We start from the raw sequence: 26,483 nt of genomic DNA, 5'->3' as shown, positions 1-26,483 counted from the left end.
AGGAAAACCCCATTTGGCGAAACACATGGCTCCTTTCTAGATGATCATAATCCCACTTTTTTGTCCTGCATCCCCCGTAACTCTCTCTCCAGAAGTACAGTGCAGGGGTCTCTTGAGTTCACATTTTGTGCTGCAGTCATCTTCCCTTGTACTGCGTCCCCTCTCATTTGTTTTCTGTGTGTGGCATAGTTCTGGCAGAGTTCTCTATTTACTCTCTAATTTTTATATTGCCATTTGGTTTTAAAACACTTACTCAGTGTGCAAAACCATAAAGAGCCAAGGCCCACCCTCCTTATTCAGGGCTATGCCATGTTTCTGTATTGAAGGAGCTGGCATAAAAATGAATGGCATCATATTGCCCCAAGTTCTTACTCAGTCAGAACTCCCAGTGCAGTTTTGGTTGGTTAAGACAGCAGGATTTGGCCTGGTGACTATGCTGATGCCTCTTGGCAAACCTCTCTCACATTCCTCCAGGGGTCATATTCTTCTCACAGTTGCACCCATCTAACCACTTTGGCTTCAGTGGGGTTATGCGTGGGTAACTGAGAGCAGAATTTGGTTTAAATTTCCAGTAAAAGCTACCTCCATTCTGTAAACATTTCCTTTATCGCTTCCTGCAGATCCCTGGGACCTGCTATTGCCTTGTGTTGTATCATTTCTAGGTGAATGCCTTCCTTTGTGCAATATGGTGCCCAGCTGTGCACACAGAGATCCACAGGGGATCTGATAAGTGCCCTGAACTGTTTTTCTCTCTGCTTATATATCTTTAGTCCAGATTCAGTGCAGCCAGAGAGATATGTTAGCTCAGTATAGCAGAGAGTAGACCTACGTGGTTAAGACACTTTAATTCCATTTGATGGGCTCACTGGGGCATGAGCCACACACCTCTGGGGTCCGGGGGCTAAAGTCTTCTCTCAGCTATCTGGTGCAAATCACTAGACACTAGCATGATGAGAGTGGGCTTTGTCTCCTGGGGACCCAAATCCTTTCTTCCCCAGGGTCCAGTCCTGGGTGCTCCCAACTCCCACTGGTTTGAATGGAAATGGTGGAGCTGGGTATCTTGCACGAGAGGGTCAGCACCCATTAAGATTGGGCTCCAAGTGCAAAGGGGTTTGGTGGTTTCAGCACATCCCCCAATGGATATTTGTCCACCTTTCCAAACTGCCACAACACTGAGCAGAATTCGGCACAGGTAGTAGCCTCTGCTCCAGAGTAGGCCAGAAGCAGCCTGCCAGGACTGAGTCACATCCTCCCAGCAGGCAATTCTGTGCTACAGAAAGTGACTTGATTTTGGAGAAGGAATTATAGAGAAACTGGTGCTGCTATTACAAATACACTTTTAAATAACATTTAGAATTGAGGATTTTTGACATCCCTTTTTAGTTTACTTCTGTCTTGTTTTCTTTGTCCATTCCAAGTGTCATTATTAGGCAATAAACATTACTATGCTGGATCTTTAGCTGTCTTCTCTACTTCATCCATTCTTCACTGTCCATGTGTTTGCTATAGTACCCATGGCTGGAACTGTGACTGTGTCTGAATTACTTGACATTAAATGATTTATCCATAATGTCATTGTTTTAGAATGATGATGAGGACTATTATTTATTATTCGTATGGCATCATAGGTGTGCATGACACTTTAGAGACAAAAATTGACTGGCCCTACCACAAAGATCTTATAATATAAATTAAACATAAAATTGTTGTATATTTTTACATTATTTTCTTTCTGTCACTGTCCCAGTGAGTTTATGTAACGTGAAGGGATTATGTTATCAGCCATCAATTTAATGAGACTTCATGGAACCAACCTAGATTATTTTCAACAGTCATGCATTGAATTGTGCTGCACAGTGGGGGTGGGATTTGATCCAGAGGAAAAAGGGTTGCAGTATAGATGAAAGCTGTGCGGAAAAAACTAACTCATTTAGTAGATTTGCCTCTCCCACCACTATCCCTCCTTTTTACCATTAAATAAAAGGCAGGGTTTGCATCTGAAAAAATTAACATTTTTTCAGCAAAAATTGTGAATAGTGAAAATTCTCTATGAAAATATCATTTTCCCTGGTCTCAAGGTAGAATCGGATCACTTCTCCCTTCCTTCCCATCTGCTATGAACAAATATGTTCACCCAGCAGAAAAAAATCTTGAACAGATTCATCCACAAGCAATAAAAATCACATCTAGCTGCTTTGGCAAATTTGTATTAAATCTCTCAAAACGCAGGCTCGGCCTTTACACATGCAATACTCCACATCAGTGATCAAATGGAGAACAGATTGCTTGCTGTTTGTATGGAATTCATAACACCAACTGTGAAAAAGAGACTGTCAGAACTTTCTGAGCTGCTACCAAAAGTATCTTGTTAAGCCAGCCATGATTTTTTAGATCTGACTAAAATCTAAATGAATTTGCTGTTTATATATTCCAGGAAAAACTGTTTTTTTCAAAATTAAATACTAAAAATGTGATTACGTCGACTAAAATTGGTTCACAAAATCCACCGAAGGGAGGTTCATTTGTTGCATTTCTGAGACTGGGGCAGCTGGTCCTGACAGCTCAAAAGAGTAATGTTTCCTATTTGTGAGGTGAGCAATGCCTGAGGCCTGTGGAGCACTGCTCACCTCAGCAAAATAAAATCATGCTTCTTGCCTATTTTAGCTATCCCTGTTGTTTTTATGCTGGTGCCACCAGTTGTGACAGTATAGTAGCTCCTCCTTCATCATTAGTCACACTGGAGTTATAGACACTGACAATGAAAATCTCCCAATCTTTGGTCCCCTCCAGTCAGGTCATGGCCCCTCTTGTATTTCTCAAGTTTGATGGCTTCCCAAGGTGGAATGTACATTTTCATTAATGATTCCAACCACAACATGATTGACCTGGAGAACTTGGAACATTTGACCAAGTGAAAGGGGCTATACTGATGAAATCCAGGCGTGTAAAGGTGCGGCTTTCCCTTTCCATGCTTCTACCAGAACAGAATATGCACAGTATTCCCCATCAGGCAAAAATACAGGGAAGGGGAAAGCAAAAAAGCTGAGCTAAACAACCCAAAAAACTCCAAATGTGAGTTCTTCCCAAAAGAGGACATATGATGATTTGACGTAATGGGGAGGCCAGAGAACATCAGATCAGACTGCATGCTCCAACAACAAATCGTCCGTATGAGTCTGCATCACAACTGAAAAAAAATCACCTCTGTGCAGAGTCAGCACAGGACCTCAGCACCATTTAGGTCCCACCTTAACCCCTTAGAGCTAGTGCAGAAGGTTTGGGCTGGCCTTCTGCAAAGGGGTAAATTTTATCCCAGTTGAGGAGGAACTTGATTAACTGCTTCTCAGAGGACATGCTACCCTAACCCAGTATCGGCCAAGGAAAGCACATGGAGGCACCAAAGCTTGGGAGATTCTTGATGTCATCGTCTCTAATGAATGTTGAAGGAAGATGCCTGTAGTGGTGGCACTAGGATGCAGAAAGGACAGAATAGGTAAGAAATTCTCTATTCCTGTCATCTGTAATAATGACTATGCTAAAAGTCTCCTCTCTTGCCTGCAGTGTGAATATCTGTGTGTGCTGCATTCATTCCCTCCCCAGAACCCGTGTGCAGTTCAGCGGAAGTTTGACATGCAGGACATGTGCAGCCTGCGTCATAGAGGTTCACAGTGCAGAGCGGAGTGACTGGAGATTCCCCCCGCCCCTTTTTGGATCACTGCTTTAGAACAAATGTTCACAGTGTGCAAAATGAAAAATTTCTGATTTATTTTTGCATGTTGATAAAAAGAAACAAAACCAGGTGGATTTTGACGCTCTCTGGCTTCTCAAGTAACTACTGCTGTTTTTCTCCTATTTAGACCCTCAGAAAGAGAATCATTTTTTCTATATTAGATACTTCCAAAAGTGGTGGGCTAAGACAGGCTCAAATCCCAAATTATTTTCTCTTTGCTTTTTATAAAATACTTTTTATCCTAATACCAAGGCATGACTCTAGCATTCCTAGCACCTGATGCCATTCTTACTTTCCTTCTGGTTTTACCTCCTATACCTTTGCAGTTGCTGGGGAATACCAGGTATAGTGTAGTGAGGACACTTAGTGTCTCCTGGTGGAACATTCCACCCTAGCAACTTCAGCAGGGTTTTTCTTGCCTAATTTCTATGAGAAATTTTCTAGAGAATGCTAATTAAGGGACAAACCCCAACAACCCAGAATGCTGTATAAATAATACATGCTACTGGGACATATTGACTTATTCATGGTACAAGTCTTTTTTTGGTTCTTTCTCCCATCGGGTTCACAAGATGATATAATGGACCAAATTCTTCTCTCAGTTATCCAGTTAGAAATCCAGTTACTCCATTGATTTCAGTGGATCTGCACCCAAGTAACTGAGGGCAGACCTTGGCCTACTGTATTCATACAAGAAGAATAAATGCCCCTAGCCATGTGATTGGTTGAGGATATTTGGGTTGAACTGATGTGAGGCAGTCTGAATCTTAGCTTTTCCCCTGACTCCATTCTGAACAGTTTTACGGACCTGATCAGTTTGGATAAATTACTTCTCTCTAAAAGTGTACTGTTAATCTGTTGCAAGTGACTGATTTCATTGGCGCTGAAAAGTCTTCCATTACAAATAACTATGTATCTCTCCTGCTTGTTACAGCCATATCTTAATAGAAACAACAGATCACTGGTGAAGTTCAGTTTAATTTCACAAGTGTATGTGAATTGTACAGTGTGGTTGAGACCGTGCAGTGTCCCATGATACAACTCATTCCTGGAACACAATTGCCAAGAGGATTCACATCTGTGTTACTGTCTGGGTTGAAAAATTAATTAGATTACTTCCCAGCATTTCTTTTAAAAAATCCATTGCTGTTATAGGTTTCTGGATTTTCAATACTCTGTCCCCTCCCTGTCTTCCAACCACCTCTCCTCCATGCCCACCCAACCTTTGATTATTTGAAAGTTTTTCCTTTCAGCACCTGTATGCTTTTGTGTATCAGACGTTGTGGTTTCTGGAATAACTCTAGGGCCCAGAGCATGCAGTTGTTGCAAGAAAAAAAAGTAGTCCTCAGTCCAGCAGGGAGAGTAGAGATATGCTGGACTTGTGATGGGGCCATCAAAGGATCAGTGTATATATGTGTGAGAATGGGTGTGACAATCGGAGTCCAGACACCCCAAAGAGAGGACAGAGGTTCTGAACCCCAAAGAATAAGCAATTGAATCAACTGGTTGTATCTGATGTTACTGTGTATAAAAATGTATTGTGTCAGGTCTTTTATGAAAGCCTGTAATGTTCTGGCAGTATTCTGTAATATTTTTATCCCCACCAGGTCTCTGTTGTGTGTGGAGTGTGTGTGGCAAAGTGAACTGAAAGCTGGGGGCTGGTTTCACTCCATTGGGGGTGACGAACTAGAGGTGGAAAATCCAAGTGTTGGGTAGTTAAGAACTTGGGGGACACAGATTTGGGGGAACTTGGCACTGGAAGGGCTGTTGAGGTCACCCTGCCAGGGGTTACTAGGTCGGTGGAAGCCAGGGTGAAAACTTACGCTCATAGGCTGGCTACTGGTGTCAGAGCTCTGAGCCATGGCAGCCTAGTGTTAGGCCCCCCAGGTTACAGGGCAGGTGGTGACAGAACTCCTTACTGGTCTGGGTGGTGCCCAAAACATTGCAGTGGCATAGCTGGCAGGATTTGAATCTGTGTGGAGAATCTCCCAGCAGCCAGCCTACAAGCATAAAGGTGACCTCAACATCCCCTTCCGGTCCCAAGTCCCACCAAATTCAATCTCAGGCTCTACATGTCTGTAATAGCTAAATTCCCTTTTCTAATACAAGTTACCTATTGCCACTGAACAGTTTCCAAGCATGCTCTCTGTCTAAGACGTGCACTTCACTTCGATGCTGGTCCTGAGTTTTTGGGTGTCCTTCACTTCAAAAGCCCTCTCTTTTAAGGGTTTGCAGTTTTTTTGTCTTTCTCTCAGACTGTGGTGATTCATGGAGGAGAAATTCCTTCTCTCCTAGGCAGGGTCTACATTAAAAAATTAAGTGGACCCAGCTATGTAGCTCAGAGGTGTGAAAAATCCACACCCCAAGCTACGTAGTTAAGCTGACCTAGCCCCCAGTGTAGACAGCGGTAGGTCAATGCAAGAATTCTTCCACTGACCTAGTTACCACACCTTGGGAAGGTGGGTTAGCTACAGTGACCAGAGAACCCCTCCCATTATTGCTAGGGTGACCAGATAGCAAGTGTGAAAAATCAGGATGCAGGTGGGAGGTAATAGGCACCTATATAAGACAAACCCCCAAATATCGGGAATGTCCCTATAAAATTGGGACATCTGGTCACCCTCGTCATTGCAGGGGGTAGTTACACTGAAGCAGTACAGCTGTCCCACTGTAGTGGTTTAAGTGTAGACTTAGCAGTTTTCCAAGACTGGGGTTTGGTGTTTTTTTTAATTTTAAGTTGTTTCAGTGTTTTCCCTCCATGCTAATGATCCACCATTGTCTCTTCCTGGCTGTACAATGGATGGGTACTTGAAGTAAGTTCTGTGTAAACAACTGGTTTAGGAGGAGCCGTCCCTGTTCTGTGCTTGACTAGTATGCTCATGACCAGAACTACAATTTCTAGATACATAATTACATACATTTCTAATCCCATTCTGTCTATGTATCTCCTAAGGACCATCAAGTTAGAACATTACAAGCTTTCATAAAAGACCTGACTTGGCATATTTGTATACACAATAACATTGTATACAACCAGTTGGTTCAGCTGCTTATTCTTTGGGGTTCAGACCCTCCGTTCTCCCCTTGGAGTGTCTGGACCCTGATTGTCTCAGTGGGTATGGTCAGGGTCCTGTTTATTGGATTACCAAGGCACCTGGGGAATCTGCTGGAAAGGAAAGAGAAGAGTTGTGAGGCTATTAGAGATCATGACTAGAGGTCACAGAGCTGTTATGGGGAGGAGAGGGGACAATGATAAGTTTGCTGGGGTGCACAAGGGAGGCATTACTGAGCAGAAGGAGGAAACCAAGAGAAGAGGAGGAGAGAATGGTAGGAGATTTCAATGTGTTTGGGGAGGTTTGGGATAATCATCCAAGCCTTTGGGTGCTTATCAGAACTGGACCACGGAACACTTTGAGATCTGCTGATGACTAGTCTACATCGGTTGGATTCTGCTGCTATTTGTGTGTTCAGAACACATTATTTTCACTGGAGTACATTTTTAATTAGTATATTTTTCTAACCTTTGCAGAAGCTGAAGAGCTCTATCAGAAGAGAGTTTTAACCATCACTGGGATCTGCGTTGCATTGCTTGTGGTTGGAATAGTATGTGTGGTCGCTTACTGTAAAACCAAGTGAGTACCGGCAAACAAGTCAAATCTAACAGCAATATTCAAGCTTTGGGTTCACGCTTCTAGCTATGGCACTTATTGACTAAGATAATACTCAAAGGAGATGCTGTACTGTGCTTCTCACTTACACCAGAGAAAATGCAAGGTCTAATAGGGCAGGGGAGTGGAAATCAAAACTCTCTCTATGCCTGACCCTGGGTAGAGCTCATAGGTGTACCAGATTGTGCAGAAATTCTGCATTTCAGCTGAATCAACCCCATTTTGCTAAGTCAGGCAATGTCCTGTGGATGAGAGAAGAAGACTCCCTGTAGCATTGGGAAAAATCCATTATGCTGGAACCTAGGTGACCGTGACTTCTGGTCTCATCTCCGCTGATGATTGGTTATATTTCAGTGAATTTCATAACAATTACTGTTGAGCAAGGCTTCATAAGCTTTCCTAGAAGACAATCAAATATAATTCCCTTCATTTTACAAATAAGTTAACTGAGAGATTGCATGAGGTCATTGCAGGCAAAATTGGGACTAGAACACAGGTCTCTAATATGCAAACCCAAGTCTCATTCAAAACCACATTCCCTTGCCTAATTAATATGCCAGATCTATGTGCCTGGCTGGCCTTCTCTAACCAACCATCGCTCTAACCACTAGCCATACTTCTCTCCCAGAGCCAGCAACAGAACCCAGCATTCCTGATTCCCAGCATTCTGCTGCTGTCTAGAAAATGGCTGTACAACCTGTTAAAAAGTGTGTGTTCACCTCGGTCCCCCTTCAGTTGCTGCTCCTCACAGAATATAACAGTCACTCCTTTAGCTCAGGTGTAGAGGTCTGAGGGTCCTGGGATCAGACCTCATTGACAGCCCACATAGTGAGTTCTCTTGGTTGCATGCAGCTGAAAGTTGAAGCTATAGGCTGGAAGCTGAACCTAGACAAATTCAGACTGGAAGTGAGGTGTAAAATGTTACCAGTGAGGGTAATCAACCATTGGAACAATTGACCAAGGGTCATGGAGTATTCTCCATCATTGTCAATTTTTAAATCCAGAATGGATATTTTTATAAAAAATCTGCTCTAGGAATTATTTTGGGGAAGTTCTCTGGCCTGTGTTATGCAGACAGTTGGACTAAGATGACCACCATGGTCCATTCTGGAATCTACAAAACTGTGAATTTTCTTTTTAAAAACTACTAGTTTATTTAATTCACAGAGGGAGGAAACATCTTTAAAAAAGGGTTTCACCATTATAACCTGTCTGTTATGGTGTGACGTGCAACAAAACCCAGATGTTCCACATTGCGACCATTTGTCACACATTGGCTTGTATTGCATAGTGGTAGGCTTGAAGGCTGAGAGTTATCACTTCGACTCTGATTTGCTGTGAGGTCGCCATAAGGAACTCATGTAACTTCTCCGTACCTTAGTTTTTTGCCGTCTGAAAATGGGGACAATAATACCTCTCTGCCATGCAGGAGGTGTGTGAGGCTTAATCAGTTTGAGAGTCTCAGCCAAAAGGACAAAACAATCTTATTATTAATACAGATATTCACTTGATTACTGAAGGTTTCAAACACACGTCTCTCATTTGCCCAGGTAGAAATAATGGAATAAACCCTGAAGTCCTAAGTCAGTTTTCACGGCATCTCCACTGTGGAAAAACTCCTACCCCCATGAATGTGCATGGGTGAGAGGGAAATGGGAACATGTCCCTGCTGATCTGTTGCACCGACTGGGTTAGCCGGGCCTGGGCAGTGGGGGAATCAGCTGTGCCCAGACATACATCCTGATGATCTTCCTGCGTTGGTGCATCCCCATACCATGCCTTCCTGTGGGCCGTGCCTTAAAGGCATATGTGGCTCTGGCCCTCTGTAAAGGCTTCAGAAGTTAGCTCAGGGGTGTTACACTTAGAATTTTGATCATGTTTCTCCCAGCTGTGGTGTTGGCCCAGGATATGCAGTGGAGACAAGCTTCTGCGACTCAGGCAGCACAAAGAGAACCCCACGCTAAGCTATGGACAGAGTCTATCCCTGCCCAAGTCTGTAAGGAGTTTTGGCTCCTAATCTGATTTTAGTGGAAGTTAGGAGCCTAAATACCTTTGAGGATCTGGACCTGAGAGAATAAGGCAAAGGTATCCATCTGCTGAATCTCCAGGAGCAAAGTGCAGGTCTCTCCCCAGCAATCTCATGCCAGGGGTGACAGCTTGTCAGAACATTCTTTTCCACACATCTGGGTTCACAGCAGCATTGTGGCTACCTGCTTGAAATGCTTTTCAGTACAGAGCACAGCGCCAACCAATTTCACTCTGGGGGCCGGAGGAAGAAATGGGGGCAGGGGATTGAGTATTTTGCTTTTATACTAGTTTATCCCACAGTATTTCCTCCATTAGTTTCTGCTAAATGGATGCTAGAAGGTGGAGGCTCTGTTCCAAAACCATGCTGCAGGGGTTAATCCAGGCAAGCAGACAGCTGCCTTCTGTAGACCAGCACCTGGTCACTGTACATCCAGTATCGCCTTGCTGTGGAGCAGCCACCGGGCTGCACTTCACCGTGCTGACTCATCAGACACTTCCGCAACGCTTGTTCTTCTAGACCTTGTCTACACGGGCAAAAATAGAACCCATCGATCACCAGCACTGGAGCTCCAGGGGTGAGAGATGGAGCGTAGACAGGAGACAGTAAGTTCCTGAGCCGCCCTGTCTTCATCTCAGTTTCTACCGTGCTGCCATTGGTGGAACTGCATCAGAAGGCACCCAGAGTGAATTCCAGGTCCTGTTTTTGCCAGCATAGATGCAGCCTGCTCACCTGGAGAGACAGCGCTCAGTCCATATCTAAGCATGGGCTTTTCACATTGGCCTTGTCTTCACTGACAACATTGCCCTCCATTAGTGGGAGCAATGGGAGGAGCATCAGCAAAGGCAGACCACGTGCATTTTTGCCAGCATGTCATCTAGTAAGCCTAGATGATATGATGGATTCAAACTTCAGTGGCTTTCAGTGCCGGTAGCTATAGTACTGTATATGTAGTACAGTGTTTCCACTATTGCTTCTGCTAGAGGAGCTGCGCAGCACAGACAGCGCTTAGATCTGTAATTGGGACCAAGCTGCAAAGTTTGATCCAAACTTTACCAAATACCACCTGACTTCAGAACTGCCATTTTGGTTTGGGCCCATCGCTGCTTACGTGCTTCAGAAAACCTCAAACGTTGCAGAAAGATCCTAACGTTGTGGAACGTTGTCTTGTGCTCATGATTTTCCATTGCCCTGAGCTACAGCATGCTGAAAGTGTCTCTGAGACATGAATTCGAAGCATGGCCTTGTCCTCCTTATTGTCTGACACCCCTACAGGGCTTTGGGTGTGAAGAGTCCAAGGAGATATTAGAATTCTAAGTAAACCCTATGAATCCATTTCTCCTTTGTGCATTTTTAGAAAACAACGAAAACAAATGCATAACCATTTACGGCAAAATATGTGTCCCACCCATCCGAACCGGAGCCTTGCCAACGGCCCCAGTCACCCCCAACTGGATCCGGAGGAAATTCAGATGGCTGATGTAAGTGGCTTTGGTATAAGGCAGTGCAGAAGTGTATTGAATGCCTTTTTTCAGCCAGTGATTTTGTTTAGATGTAACATTAAGAATTTGATGTTAAAAGCTGAAATTGAATGGAAATTTGTTTTTTAAAAATGGAAAACCACTTGGGCTGGGTTTAGGACAGAAATGTATGAACTAATCATATTTAATTCTCTGCCACTCTGTGAAATGCTCCTGGTATTTTCTGTTCATTGACAATATCCCAAAATGCAACATTCTGGACCACTACAAATACCATGGACTACGCGGCTGGTGAGGGTGAGGCTGTTATCTTGAAGAGCCATTGGTGTGCATGGCACTTTAGGTAGGGCCTTGTTCTGCCACTGTTGCTTCAAATCAGTAGCACTTTGCTCAAGGTAGTAAGTCCCATTGGGGTGCTCAGACTGATGCACCCCATCACTGATGGGCACAATTTAAGACCATAGGCTCTGATCCAGCAAAGCACTTAAGCACATGCTCAGTTTAATGTGTGTGGGTAAGTTCCCTTAAATTCAGTGGGACTATGAATGTGATTATGTTGATTTGGGGCATTTGGAAAAAAATGAAAGTGGGAGGCAACCAGATCCATGATGAGTAAAGACTCAGGACGGGATTCTTTCCTGTGCCAGCGCTCCAGCATTTCCTAACTTTTGAGTGCTCAGCTTTGCAATGTATGTGATAATTTATATGTCGTCCCGTGTATAATACATAGTGGACCAGTTCTTGCTGGCTCCTGGAGATAGGTATAACGGGTCCCTTGTCAGTTGCACAAGTGCCAAGCACAGACAGAGGAGTCGGGAGCTAGGCAGACAGACAGGCATGAATACGGACAGAAAGAGAATCTGAAAAAAGCAGCAATAGTGCCTTCCCAGGCTGCGGCCCCACACAAAACCTTGCAACATCTGTTGATGCTGTGAGTAGGAATAACCCATGCAAGAGCTGAGGTTGACCATTGCCAGGTCAGGGACCGTACTGGTATACATATACAGACTAAGCACCATGTCTCCAAGGCCCTCAACATTCATCAACACCCTTTCAGAGTTCCCGTGTTGCAGCCTCTCCTTGACATATTGAAGAACCCAGAACAGCGCCACAGAACAGCCACTACTTTTTAACCTTCTGGGCCGCTGCTGTTCTTCTCAGCTCTTTAAACTGGACACAGATGCCATGTGATCATGTACTTGTTACGTGGTTTGATATATAGACTCATAAGCATTAAGGCCACAAGGGACCATCATGATCGGGGTCCTCAACCTTTTTCTTTCTGAGGCCCCCCCTAACATGCTATAAAAACTCCACAGCCCGCCTGTGCCACAACGACTGGTTTTCTGCATATAAAAGCCAGGGCCGGTGTTAGGGGGCAGCAAGCAGGGCAATTGCTTGGGACCCCACGCCACAGGGGGCCCTCAAAGCTAAGTTGCTCAGGCTTCTGCTTCAACCACAGGTGGCAGGGCTCAGGGCCCTGGACTTCAGCCCCATGCAGTGGGGCTTTGGCTTTCTGCCGCGGGTCCGAGCAAGTCTAATGCTGGCCCTGCCTGGCAGATCCCCTGAAACCTGCTCCCAGGCTCCCAGAGGGCCCCAGATCTCTGGTTGAGAACCACTGATCATGAAAATCTAGTCTGACCACCTGCATATCAGACCCCAGAACCTTGCCCATCCACTCCTGTGATAGACCTCTAACCTTGGGCTGAGTTACTGAAGTCCGCAAATCAAGTTACCGAGAATCCACCATCTTCACGAGTTTAAACTTGCAAGTGACCCATGCCCCAGGCTGCAGAGGAAGGCGAAACCCCTCCCCACCCCGAGTCAATCAATGAGCAGTTGCCTGATGTTTGGGACTCTCTTTATTACAGTATATTTCTAAAAACGTTTCTGCCACTGACCATGTGATACGGAGGGAAACAGAGACGACGTTTTCAGGAAGTCATTCCTGCTCCCCATCTCACCATTGCTCCACAGCCACTCCAACTTCAAGCCAGAGGTGAGTGTGCCGTCCCCCATCCCCACACACGCATCCATCCTATTCCTGCAAGAATATCTCAAGAGTGTAGCAAGAAAACCATTTCTTAAATCAGAGCAAATACCAAATGTTTTTCTTTTCACCTGCTTGTTCACTGCTCATGAGTGTTTGCAATATTCTGTCACTTCAAGTGACACAGAGAAAATAGATGCACGAGAGAAAAACACTGAAGATTATTCTACATGGAGTTTGATTTTGTGATAGTTTTGGAGAAAATTCTTTTTAGCTGTGGGGTTTGGAACATATATAACTCAGATAATCAGCATACACTAGACTTTGGGTAAAAGGAAAAAATTTTCAGAAGCTCCTAAGTTCCATTTACAAAAAGGATGTAGGGCCAGATTTTTGAAGGTATTTAGGTGCCTAAAGGTGCAAAATGAGCTTTTCTAAAGTGCAGATTAGGTGCTCTCCTATCTGCATCATTATGCACCTAAATACCTGTAAAAGTCTGGCCCTTAAGTTCATAAGTCACTTTTGAAGATGGGACTTAGGCTCTTAAGACGCTTTTGAAAACTTTACCCTTTATCTCATTTGCATACTGCTATCCTCTTTCTAAATACTTTATGTAGTACTAGAGCTGCAAAATTTGGATTCAGATCCAAGTTTTGAAGAATCCAAATTTCAGAGGTATTCAGGGGGCATTTACAAAATACAGATCTGGATCCAGGTTCAGATCTGAGGAGCTCTGCAATGTCAAGAGTGTTTGGATTCTGGAGTTTGGTTTGGGGCTCTCTCTTGTAGTTTCCATTTTTAAATGTCAGAATTCTGACCTGTGATCTCAAAACTATGAACTATGGCCGTCTGGTGACCCTGTCGTGGCAAATGTGCTTTGTATGTCTGTGCATGGATAGTTGCTCCTGAAGATGACTGCTGTGAAGCATTTAGAGCTAAACTTTGAACATGGAAAACTATGTTGTATCTTCACAATCTACACAAACAGGAAGTTGTACACAGAACAGTTAAGTGTATCTACACATACATTAATCCATGAAGCACACACAGATGTGTATTTTGCACAGGCAGTTGCCTGCATATTTTATATATACTAATGCATATTTCACTTGTGTTTAGAAATATTCTCCTATACATACCTGTATAAGAAGAGAGGGCTATAAATATTGTTAAACATTTAGGTCTAAACTTTCAAAATTGGGGTCCGATTTAGCAGGTGCAATTTTGCATCAATAAAAACTTGTTCATGCAACTTGTTACAGGTGAAAGAATGTTGGTGCAGATGCTTGTCTTTGCACTTTGCACCTACAGATATGGAGGTCATTCTGCGGCTGGCTTGAAAATCTGGGTCTCAATATCTTGTGCGATGTTAGGTCATCAGTGAAATAGCAATAGTTCTTGTTAACAGGACAGGGTCAAGGTGGAAGAAACAGCGCATCCATGAACCAGAGCCTTTTACCTTTTTGAAGGGCATTTCCAATTATAAATTAATCTTTTCCATTTTTATAGTGTCCAGGAAAACCCTGGATTGCATCTTCAAATGCCCTGGAGCAGGGCTAAGAGTAGATGGACACTTTCTCTTTGTGAATCCTCTGTTTCTTCCCCTTTGATGGTTCCAGTGAATACTGTGCTTATGCCAGTAACTGAAGTCGGTTCTTTGAAGGTGCAATCAACATTAAAACATGATTGTAAGATGACACTCTGAGGTCCATATTTATGTCCCATTGGTCAGTTGCACCAGACCAGATGTGTTCATCTGCAAGGCAAAAGATGTCAGGTCTGATTCTGATCTCACTTACACCAGTTGTCCACCAGTGTAACTTTAGTGTTTGGTAGATGTTGATGAATCCTTTGCATTCCAAGTGTTTGGAGAAAAAGGACCAGAAGGCAAAATGTTGACTTTTTTAGAAAACATTCTCTTACATAAGTTACTCTAGCAGTGTGGCTATTCTATTATTCAGTCCTCAAAGCTTGGTGATTTAGACCTAATATTTTTCAGCTATTGTGCATTCATGAGTTGCACACACAAATTACACAATAGACATGTGCAATCCTGAGTTGTGTGTACAAAAGTATATGTGCATGCAAAACTCCGATTTACATGGTCTCATTACATGTTTTTCACTCATTTCACAATGGTTAGGCCTTCTGACGGGCAGATACCTATTGGGATTTACAAAGTGCCTAACTCCCATCAAAAGTCAGTGGGAATTAGGTGCCCAACTCACTTAGGAATTTTAAATCCTACAAGGCACCAAAATACTGTTATGAATTGGTGCTTGATCTCTAAAACTCTGTCTTTCTGAGTAAACTGCCATGAGCAAATGTTCTTGAAGACACACCCAGAGCAGATGAGTTGAATGTGAAGCTGCCATTTCACTCCTCCTCTTTTCTAACCAGAACACCATTTGAAGTTGTAAATGCAGTTGATGGTTGCACCTGAGAGTAGGCCTGGGTTTAACCATAATTAACAAGTTCTTTGGATCAGGACTGTTCTTCTGCTCCGGCATCCCTGTGAACTCCAGCACCTAATTCTCTGCTGGCATAACTTCATTGACTCCAATTGCCTGATCTGCACTTGCCATAAGGCAGTCAGGCATTTGTTTGTCCTCCCGTGTGCCCACAAGCAGTTGCACCCAAATTCATTGTGGACAAAACAAGTGAAGGCCAAGTTTTGCAAATCGCTCCCGCCCCCCCGGTAAACACATTGCTTTTAGAGAGAGAAGCAAAGTGGATACAGAGTGTGGATTTCTAACCTTCCTTCAGAATGGCTCCAAGCCACAGACTGCCTGAAGGAACAGGTGTGGTGTAGCAGGACATGGCAGAAATTCTCCCTGACTGTTGTTGATCTGTGGTTTGCTCTGCAGGCAGGAAAGCCACACATGGAGCTTGGACCGGACGGAGAGCCTGACTTCTGATTCGCAGTCTGGTATGATGCTGTCTTCAGTGGGAACCAGTAAATGCAACAGCCCTGCCTGCGTCGAGGCCCGCACCCGGCGAGGAGCTGCGTATTGCGTGGAGGACTCGAGAAGACCCACGATGCAATACAGGGATTCGGTGGATTCACTGCGAGACTCACCACACAGCGAAAGGTCAGCCCTCACTGCTTTGTGCCATCAGCTCTGGGGTAGATGACTCTGTTATGGGTTACTAGGGTTCACTGGTCGAAGTGAAGGACACTAGAGAGGGGCATCCAGACCAGATCCATGTTGGACATAAGATACTGCACCAGAGCAGTGCTCTGCTTGGACTGGTATCCTGTCTTTGAGAATGGCCCGTAGCAAAAGCTTCAGACACAGATGCAAAAAACCTCTCGGAATTGACTGCCCATGGTGGAAATTTTTCCCTACCACCAAGCAGTTCATGTTGCTGTATGGTATGCACTGAAGCATCAGAGCTTTTCTCTCTTATACATTGTAAGTGTAAATAAGAGCGAAAGTTTGACAGCGTCAGGGTGACTTCTGGGGACAGGGAGGGGCGTAGATCTTCTCTCTGTCCATGGCTGAAGACTCCAAGCTTGCTGACCACCTGTGGCTCGGGGATTAGAATTCCTCTCCCAAAGAGATGCTCCTATCTTGTGAGCTACAGGAGCTGCTTAGCACATAGCTTAGTACAAAGAACCTGCAGCACATTCCAGCCAGTAAAGAGCAGCGCTACATGTATGCATCAGCCCCTACTGTACGTGGCCTAGGGATGGGAAAATAGCTGATGATCCAGGCAGGGAACTAATCTAAGTGAAGATGAAGTAGAGAGGAGGGGTTGGATTCATGGAGGATTGGGTTGTTTTTAATGGTGAGAGGGGGCTGCCTGGATTTGAAAGCCTTCACCCTGGCTGGCTCACTACTAGCTGGGCTTGTTACATCGGCTCTCTTCTGGGAAAAGTGATAAATTTCATTTCCTTTTCGGGAGGAGGAAGCGATTTTCCCCAGCCCGTCCCCCAAATGCTGCTGCAGCAGTGTAACGGGGCTGGCCATGGGAGAATGCCCCCAGGATAGGCACTGCATCAGGTTGCCATGGAGCCCTCATGCAGGGAGCACACTGGGGCTGGGAGGAACATGTCAGAGGCAGGAGGGAGTACAGCTGGGGGGATTCTAGCCAGTGCTGCTGCCATGGGCATCCAGGGAGGTCCTGCCTCCATTGCACACTCACCCTTAGATCAGCCTGGAATAAGGCAGAGCCTCCTCTCCTGGGCCGCACAGGTGTGTGCTGCACCTCCAGAGAGCCCCAATTGCACCCTGAATATGGACAACATGGTGAAGGCTCATGGGGGACTCACAGGGCTTGGGGCAGGATCAGGCTGTACCAAATACGCCGTGTCCAGCGCAGCAGATAAGGCACAGACAATGCGGGGGTAAGGTAAGGGGAGCAGAGTACAGCAGTGCCGTATGCAAGTGCCACAAGCCTGGAGGCAAACAAGATGAACTGGACAAGCTGCGTGCAGGGATGATGGCCCCACTGGTGTTGTGGAATCAATGGGAGACAGCCAGGAAAGCTGGCCTATTGATGCTGAAGGCCATGCTCTACATCGGAGGAGAGAGCCAGGCATATGCCTGTGCTAGGGGACAAGGGAGTCACCTTCTAGTGAAATCTAGATGGCAAGAGAAGAAAACGACAGCATGGACACTCTGAGTCCCGATGAGTGAGAAAGGAAATAATAGTGCCCGACGAGTCTCTGGCCCAGATCAAATCAGAGTAAAAGTAAAGACCAGGCCCTTAGCCAAGAGATAGTGGAGACAGAAAAGGTACTGGATCTGGTGCTTAGCATCCTGATGATTTGAAATACCAAGATGTCTGATGCAGCCAAACCAGGGGGCATCAATGGAGATTTAACATAAACTCCACTGATGTTGTGCAGTGAAACCTGTTCATAAAGACCACCAAAGGGAGGCGCTGTATTAGTGCTGGGTAACAACAGGTGGCCACAGAAAGCAGCATGGTTAATATGGAGGAACACTCACGGGGCTAAGACTACACTGGCTTTTAAGACCAGGGAGGGTGGCTAGCTGGGGCCTCTCAGCACAGATCTCATTCACTGTGCCTCTTGTTTGGCAAGGTGAAGCATACAGCGAAAGGCACGGTCACTTGCATTTGGTATTAACCAATTAAGAGTCAGAGAGTCCCAGAGTCCCAGAGCTGAGTACAGAGGAGAGCCAGTGGCGAAAGGATCTCTTGGGGCTTCAGCTCCTAAGGAAGGGGAACATGGGAAGCTGGAATCATAGGGCATTTTACTGTGACACATCTAATGGTAGGAAACCGAGGCAGTTAGTAGGAAGAGGCCCACAGAGGGAAGTACCAAGGGAAAGGTGGAAATAAGAAGGACAATGCTGGGTGTTGAACGGTTCTTCCCACCACGCAGGGGGCACAGGTTCACAGACAGACTCCTGTGCTGAAGAAGTATGTCATTTATTTTCTGCTTCAGTGAGTGATTGGTTCATCAAACCAGGGCACAGCACAGGGTTAAACGCAAGTGATCCCCATATTCGGTGCTCGCCTTAAATACACTGTTACAAAATTATTCATTCTATATTGTATAAACACCTTTCTGCCTAGCACTAAGATTAGTTTGCCAGCTCGGTTGTTACCTGATTGGATTGCTGACCCCATTGTTTATCTGATCTGATTGCTGGCTCAGCTTTTGACCTGGCTGTTCTCTTTCCTGGCCAGACAAGCAGGCATTTTTTCACATGCCCCAACACCTAAAATATACATCCTACATATTCCATCCTACATTGGGGGGACCCAAGAGTAAAAAGTATAAATGCAAGTGTATGATTTCAAAGGGAAGTCTAGAACAAGAAAGCAAGCCAGTGACTAAAAGAAGAGCTTATAAAGGACTTGAAAATTGAATTTTGCAGGGGCAGGAAGTGAGGTTGGATCTTCTAGAAATCAAATATGGGAGACGAAAGAGAGAGAGAGAAATGCATAAATTTACAGATTCTAAGAAAAGCAGGGACCATGATGATGATCTAGTCCAGGGGTGGCCAACCGGAGCCACATGCGGCTCTTCAGAAGTGACTACGCGGCTCCTTGTCCAGGCACCGACTCCGGGGCTGGAGCTACAGGCGCCAACTTTCCAATGTGCCGGAGGGTGCTCCCTGCTCTGCCCCCTGCTCTGCCCCAGGCCCTGCCCCAGGCACTCCACCCCTTCCCGCCCCCTCCCCTGAGCCTGCCATGCCCTCGCTCTTCCCCCTCCTGAGCCTCCTGAACATCACGAAACAGCTGATTGGGAGGTGTGGGGAGGGAGGGGGAGGTGCTGATCAGTGGGGCTGCCGGTGGGTGGGAGGCGCTGGGAGTGGGGGGGTCGGGAGATGATGTGGGGGCTGCTGACGTATTACTGTGGCTCTTGGGCAATGTACACTGGTAAATTCTGTCTCCTTCTCAGGCTCCGGTTGGCCATCCCTGATCTAGTCTGAGCTTCTGTATAGCACAGGTCAGAGATTTCATTCCTGCTTCAAGCCCAGAAACCAGTGGCTGAAGCAGAGAAGATAGAACTTGATCTAGAGATCCCATGTGAGGAAGAATTTACCACATTCCTGGATAAGGAGGAGAGGGTGTGGGTGGATGGTGTGAGAGAGGGAAGGAGTCAGTGGAAATATGGTTTCTACAAATGTATCTAGGAAAAGAATAAAGGGAAGGGAAGTAGAGGAGCTCTGGTAAGGGAGGAGGAAAACCCAATCCAGAAGAGTGTTGGGATGGTTATAGGACTGAGGGAATCTGAGTCATTGTTCTAAGGCTTTGTCTGGATTCAGTGTGTGGATCTCTTTCTTTCTTTCTCCTCCATCCCCTCCACTCATCCCAAGAGTCTGCACCTTTACAGAGGTAACTGACCCGATTCCATTGCCTCTTGCTTCTTTCCTGAAGCTCTGATCTCCGTCTCGGAGCTCTCTCCATGATCCCCACCTGCTGTATTTCAGCACGTCTCCCTCCCTATGGCCCCATCGCTCCTTTCACGATCTCTAGGCTGACCTCGTTGCTGCTCTCAGCCTCCTCATCCCTTCCACACACACACACCCGACTTCTCTCCTCTCAGTTGATTCCATCAACCTTTCATTTCTCACAGTTCCTCTCTTGATTCCCGTGTCTCCCTTTCTTGCTGCTCTGCCTGCCCTTTAATCCCATCCCTCTGCATCTGCTGCTTCTGTGACTGCATCCAGGCTGCTGAGTGCCCTTGGGCAATGTCCCAGGCCTGCACTGAGCTCCTCCATGTCAGTTCTTTCTAGTGCTTCCAAAGCATAGCATCTCTTTTCCTCCTCCTGCTCCCTCCTGACACCTCACCCTCCTCTGCCCGCTCTCTGCCCAGCAGCTTGCCAATATTTCCCAACCGCCCATAAGAACTCTTCCCTGCCTCTGACCCTTCAACCTCTAATTCCACCCTTTCCTTCTTCCCACCACTCTGGTCTTCCCAAGCCTGACTGTGACTCTGCCTCCAAACCCTCCAACCCATTGCTTCCCATTTCTTGTCCTCCTCCGCTGCTCTTTATCTCTAGCCACTCCCACTGTGACTCCTTTCCATCTGCCGACATGCACCAACTGTCTCCCCGACTGGAAATAAACTCCTTGGGATGGACTTATCTCTCTACCTACCACCTTAGCTCCACCACCCTCCTTCCACTGGCTTTCTGTGTTTTACCACACCTCCCTACCTGCCTGGCTTCTGACTTCCGCTTTCCCTCAGACCCTGAAAGCAGAGGATCTTGATCTCTTCTGCTAAGTATCGTTAAGGAGCTGGGGAAGGAAATGGAATGCTTGGAGAGAGCCTTCCCTGATGTCCTCACAGGTTCTCATCCCACAGAGGAAACTGCACAACCTATTAGAATTGGACAAAGGGCAAATGTGAAGCAAACCCGGTGACCGCACAGCTGGGTGTTCCGTTGCCGATCCTAGCGAAGTCGAGGAGATTCAGTATCGAAATGAAACCGCCGGGAAAACAGAACCTAACAACTACAGCTGGGGGAAAATTTTCAGACAACATTCCTTTTTCACTGAAAAATGCAGATTCAGGTTGACCAAAAATGTTTTCAAATTCACGGAATTGTTTCAATCAAACAAAAAAAATTCTGAAAAAATCGAAATGTTTCAACTTTCTTTGTGAATTTTACTTCAATTTGATTCAAGAAAGAACTTAAAAAAGCTAAAAAATCCCTCAGAAACCAAACAAAACCTTTCATTTGACCCAGAGCTGGAATTTTTATTTTTCACTTTTTCAGTTTGCTGATCCTCCCCCCCGCTGCCGCCGCACACACACACCCCATTTTTCGGGCTGGCCACTGACTTGAAAAATTGGTTATTTTCCCAGGTCTGCTAGCGCCAGCTACCATGGCACAGATTGTCCAGGTGATCAGAGCCCCCTAGTAGAACTACCAATGCTGTGGCCCAAGGCAGCCCAGCAGCTGTCATTTACCTTGATTTCTCTAAAGCTGTTATTACAGCCTCCTACCTCCCAGAATGTAGAGAGGAATACTAGCGTGAGGGCAAAAACTGGCTGGCAGGCCGTAGGCAGTGCAAGCAAATAGGGCACCCTCAGAACAGGGGAAGTATCAACAGGAGCCAGGCTTCAGGTCTGTGCTACTAAACATTCCCTGTAATCCCTGTGGAATGATCAGGGGCATCCCCCTAAGTCAGGGCTAGATTCTGTCTGTAGGAAGCAGAGGTGCAGTGCACAGGGGCAGCCCTGCAGCAGGGGCTCAGCGTGACTCAGCCCCTGTTTCTCCCAGGGGACTTTTTGGGAGCACACACCAGAGCAGCAGCTTCACCAACCTATAGGGGAGTGCAGTGTGCAATCCCCTTTGTGTTCAGCTAACCGGTGTGGTGGTGGGCATGGAGGGGGACAGGACCATGCCCCTCCATCCTGCCAACTTGCGGGCAAGTAGCACCCACGTGGGCACTTGCAGGGAGCGAGGTGGTCCCCAGTTTCTAGGTGAGGAGGGCATCACCTTTCACCCTCCCCAGCCCCATCCCAACAGAGACTGGCCATCATCTGTGCAGCCAACCCCAAGCTTGGAGGGCTAATAAGCAGCAGAGGAGCTCTCCAAGCAGCACTAGCGATGTGGCAGGCTGGAAGAGCCAGGCAGCTCTAAATTAGATGAGATTTAGGATAGCTAAATGCAAGGTGAGGCACCAAAGGAGATCCCTTAATCAGCCCAGATAGAAACAGGAGGCTGCTGCTTAGAAAGCAGCTGTGGGGTCAGAGAGCCCCGCAGGTTAGAGTGGAGGTTATTGAAGATGAGTTCATGCTTGAATGCTCTTGCTAACAGAGCAAATGAAATCCTGAGTGCTTGTCTATAAATAGAGGGCTCTCTCCTAAGCCAAAGGAGGTAATAAGGGTGCTTTATACAGCCATGGTGAATGTGCTGAGGATATTGTGGGCACTTTGGGACCCTGTGTTAGAGAAAAGCCACTGCAGAGCTAGAGGGAGGGCAGAGAAAGGCACTCGAGGGTTTCACAGAGGACGAGAGCCTGGGATGGTGCTGGTGGAAGGGCAGATACCAGTAACGTTGCTCAAAACATATGTATCGGTAAAGCAGGAAAGAGACTGCCCTGGCGCAGAGGAAGTGGGAGAGCCAGAGGACAGGTCTGGAACTGAGGGCCTGACCCAAAGCCCATCAGTTTCAATGGAGAAGGCCCCAAAGTGGATCGTGTGATGATAAGGGGGTTGTGGCTGTATAGGGAGCATAGCAGAGGCGACCTGTCCTGGTGGGAGCTCTCTAAGGCATTGGCTCCTGGAGCACAGGGAGTGGGCGGCTCTGCACCCTTTGAAATAGGGTGACATCAGCGTGGCTGGAGAGGGCCCTCTGTAGTTGCTGACACTGGGTGTGCCAGAGAGGCTGAGTCTTCTGGCAGCACTAGACTGGCATAGTCCAGGGATAAGGATTGTGATGGTCCCTGGGCAAGGGCACAGGTGTTGGGAGGGAGGCACGCTGCCCTTTCCTCTCCTCCTTGTGCACTCGTCCAGGAGGGTGATCAGGCAATGCATGTGACTGCTGAATGAGGCAAATACATGGGGTGAAATGCTAGACATTGGCATCGTATGTCTCTAGGGATCTTTTCCAACCCAGCCGTCTAGGGCTTTCTCATTTAAGAGCAGGAGTACAGGAAAAACCCAGGGAGGAGAGAGAGGCTCCTGGTGGGGTCCCATCTCCTCTGTACCAATTTGTTACTCTGTGAGCTGATGTCCCTCCTCTATGTGATGATCGGCTTATGTTCCCACCCCCCTGCTCCACTATACCTCCAGTGAGCTCCATGGTGTCACACTGGTGAAAGGGCTGCAGGAGTCAGATCTAGCATGCACCTCTTTTGTGCATATCATGTAAATGAGCTGGGTGAGAGTCAAAAAGCTACAAACCCATGCACCTCAGGAGAACTTACTGTCTTTGAGTTGTGCTATAAACAAGCAAACACACACTTCCCTGTTCTGAGTCACCCAAATATACAGACATCCTGGGCCATTTACGTACCATAGAATCATAGAATATCAGGGTTCAAAGAGATCTCAGGAGTCATCTAGTCCGTTCCCCTGCTCAAAGCAGGACCAACACCAACTAAATCATCCCCGCCAACTTTTGCTGACTTTTGTCAAGCCAGGCCTTAAAAACCTCTAAGGATGGAGATTCTACCACCTCCCTAGGTAACCCATTCCAGTACCACTCTCCTAGTGAAATAGTGTTTCCTAATATCCAACCGAGACCTCCTGCACTGCAACTTGAGACCATTGCTTCTTGTTCTGTCATCTGCCACCACTGAGAACAGCCAAGCTCCAACCTCTTTGGAACCCCCCTTCAGATAGTTGAAGGCTGCTATCAAATCCCCTCACTCTTCTCTTCTGCAAACTAAATAACCCCAGTTCCCTCAGCCTCTCCTCGTAAGTCATGTGCCCCAGCCCCCTAATCATTTTTGTTGCCCTATGCTGGACTCTCTCCAGTTTGTTCACATCCCTTCTGTAGTGGGGGGACCAAAACTCAGCTCTGTGTCACCCGAATGTACAGTCATCCTGGGCCATTTATGTACCAACTCTGTGTTGCCCAAATGTACATTCATCCTGGGCCATTTATGCACCAACTCTGTGTCACCCAAATGTCAAGTCATACTAGGGCCATTTACTTACCACTTTTCTGTTCTATATATAGAATGGCCCTTTCCATATAGCTCAAAGGCCAAGCACAAAATCTAATATAACCCCTCAAATCAGCCGCTGCTTGGAGTGAGATGAAAGAATAGTCCCCTCCCACCACCTCATCCTCTCCCAGCCAGCTCCTCAAGCCAGTGTTCTGAGGACCTTGCAATGCACCCAGGATGTTAAACTTTGGGCTTGATTCTCCAAGGTGCTAAGTACCGCCCATTGAAATTAATGAGTTGAGAAGCCCTCAGCATCTTGCAGCATTGGGACCTTAGGCTCTACCCTACTAACCAAAGAGCCAATTCCAGACTGAGAGCACCTAGAGAAGTTACATTGATGCAAAGACTTCCTGGCAGCTACAGCATCCTTCCCTAATTACTGAAGTGCCATGGAGCCCATGGCTGCCTTTGCATTTGGCTCAAAGCCCTTTCCCTCACACCTCCGTTGAAACACTCAGGTGCTGCTGGACATTGCGTTAGTAACAGAGGCACTCTTCGCTTTGGCTCTTGGGTGGTCCAGCGCTTCGGCATGGGGCTAGAAAGTGCAGTTTTACTGGGGGTGACATCTTTTGGAGGAGCCTTAAAAGTAACATTCTAATTGTTTCTGGTCATAAAGTTCCCATGGCACTTTTTGCAAGAGAAGGGTTTTGAGCTCCAGTGTCATGGGCAAATTTCAGCTTTGGTAATTACATTTACCTATCTACATTCTCAATGTTGCTTCAACTGGATGTTTTCCTTCGCTTCCTAAACTGTTTTGCAGTGTGGCTGGCATTGAGAGATGGATGGTGCATCTTACCTCGGTGGTGGCTAGATTTCATTGGTGGTTGTCATAACCCCTGTGTTAGCTTCACCCCAGTATAGATGCTCAGAGCATCCAGTTTTCACATGTGGGTACCTTAAGCTGCTGCACAAGATGCTGGCATAAGACCATAGGGCTCACCATACCAGGTGGGACCAACAGTACAATGAGTCCAATGTCCTGTGAGCAACAGTGGCCAGCATTAGGTAGTACAGAGGAAGGTGTAAACCCCCATTCTGAACAAATATGCACTCACATGCCCATTGGGCTAGCGGGCGACTTCAGGTATCCAAATGGAGGGCTTGTATGTAATAGGGCAATCACTTTTGGAAATAGGGTCTGTAAAACCCCTTGGGACTTGGTTCTTCTAGGTGAAATTTACAGCATGAGGGCCCGGGTCTGTCAGTTACCAAGTGAGGGGCTCGGGTGCGTCAGTTACCAAGTGAGGGGCGCCGATGGGTCAGTTACCAAGTGAGGGCGCTGGTATGTCAGTTACCATGTGAGGGGTGTGGGTGTTAGTTACTATGCAAGGGTGTGGGTGTGTTAGCTATTTGGCCCTGGTAGTTTGGACCCCAGGGTCAGGTATTCAAATGGGAAGAATAATATCTGGAAAGCTCTTGTCAATCAGTTGTTTCTCTTTTCAGATATGTGTCTGCTCTGACAACACCAGCACGTCTGTCTCCTGTGGACTTCCATTACTCACTTGCTGCACAGGTACCTACCTTCGAGATCACCTCTCCCAATGCTGCCCATGCGGTGTCCCTTCCACCTGCGGCGCCCATTAGCTTTCGAGTGGAAGAGCAGCAGCCTTTACTGCGACGCTATCAGGTGCCCTTTCAGGATATGCAGAGATACGACAGTTACTACCAAAGGAAGAACTACTTGAATGAGAGCATGGGGAGTCTGCCTTCGAGCCCCTTCCGCATCACGGAGGATGATGAGTATGAAACAACACAAGAGTACATCCCAGCACTAGAACAACCAAAGAAAACAGCTAGCAACAACAGGCGGTGGAAAAGATCAAAACTCAACGGGCAGGTCTCACACAGAGCCCGGACAGTCAGAGACTCCTTCTCAGGAAGCAGTGCTTCATATAGTGAGTCTGATGAGGAGCTCATGGCGGAGAGCACCCCATTCTTAAGCATTCAAAACACTGAGGCAATTAACACAGATTCACCGCCGCTGTATCGGCCGGGAGACAGCAGGACTTACTATTCCTTCGAGAGACAAAGCGCACAGGTGGAGAGCGGGCAAAGCAGATCGACACACATGAGACCCAAACAGGACTCGGCTCCTCTTTAGAAGCCACACAAACTCACGCACCCACAAACACACCTGTATCGAAAAGGAGGAAAGATATTTTTATTTTATATAAAAGAGGAAAAAATATAACAAATCAAATGTTTTATTTTCATTTTAGCAAAGTTGTCTTATAATAGCTAACAGCAAAGACTTTTTTATAGGGAATCTCTATTTATATGTGACATCTTGACTTATAGCTTCCGAGAAAAAAACACACAAACAAAACAAAATAAATAAATACTAATAAAAAAAGACGGGCCAATTTTTGACAACTTAAAAATAGAAAAAAAAAATATCGTCGTGCCTTTTTTTGCTGTATGCTAATGCCAGAGTCCATGCTGAGGATTACGTTTCAGTCGCATTCTTAAGATCATA

General features: G+C 46.2%; 1 protein-coding gene across 3 annotated transcripts in view; it reads left to right on the top strand.

Moving 5' to 3' along the window:
• NRG2 (neuregulin 2) overlaps positions 1-26,231 on the top strand; it is a 314,296-nt gene extending 288,065 nt beyond the window's left edge. For all 3 annotated transcript variants that reach the window (XM_084636241.1, XM_084636240.1, XM_084636242.1), the window contains 5 exons: positions 7,260-7,362; positions 10,782-10,905; positions 12,777-12,904; positions 15,763-15,987; positions 25,451-26,231. In XM_084636241.1, the coding sequence (XP_084492367.1) occupies positions 7,260-7,362; positions 10,782-10,905; positions 12,777-12,904; positions 15,763-15,987; positions 25,451-26,108 (1,238 nt within the window). In that variant the 3' untranslated portion in view covers positions 26,109-26,231. The remainder of the gene's footprint in view (positions 1-7,259; positions 7,363-10,781; positions 10,906-12,776; positions 12,905-15,762; positions 15,988-25,450) is intronic.
• The last annotated feature ends 252 nt before the right edge of the window (positions 26,232-26,483 follow it).

The sequence above is a fragment of the Lepidochelys olivacea genome (genome assembly GCF_965140295.1).
Source record: "Lepidochelys olivacea isolate rLepOli2 genome assembly, chromosome: 8".
NCBI lineage: Eukaryota > Metazoa > Chordata > Testudines > Cheloniidae > Lepidochelys > Lepidochelys olivacea.
Note: the sequence above shows the minus strand (reverse complement) of the source record. Positions and strands in the feature narration are given on the sequence as shown.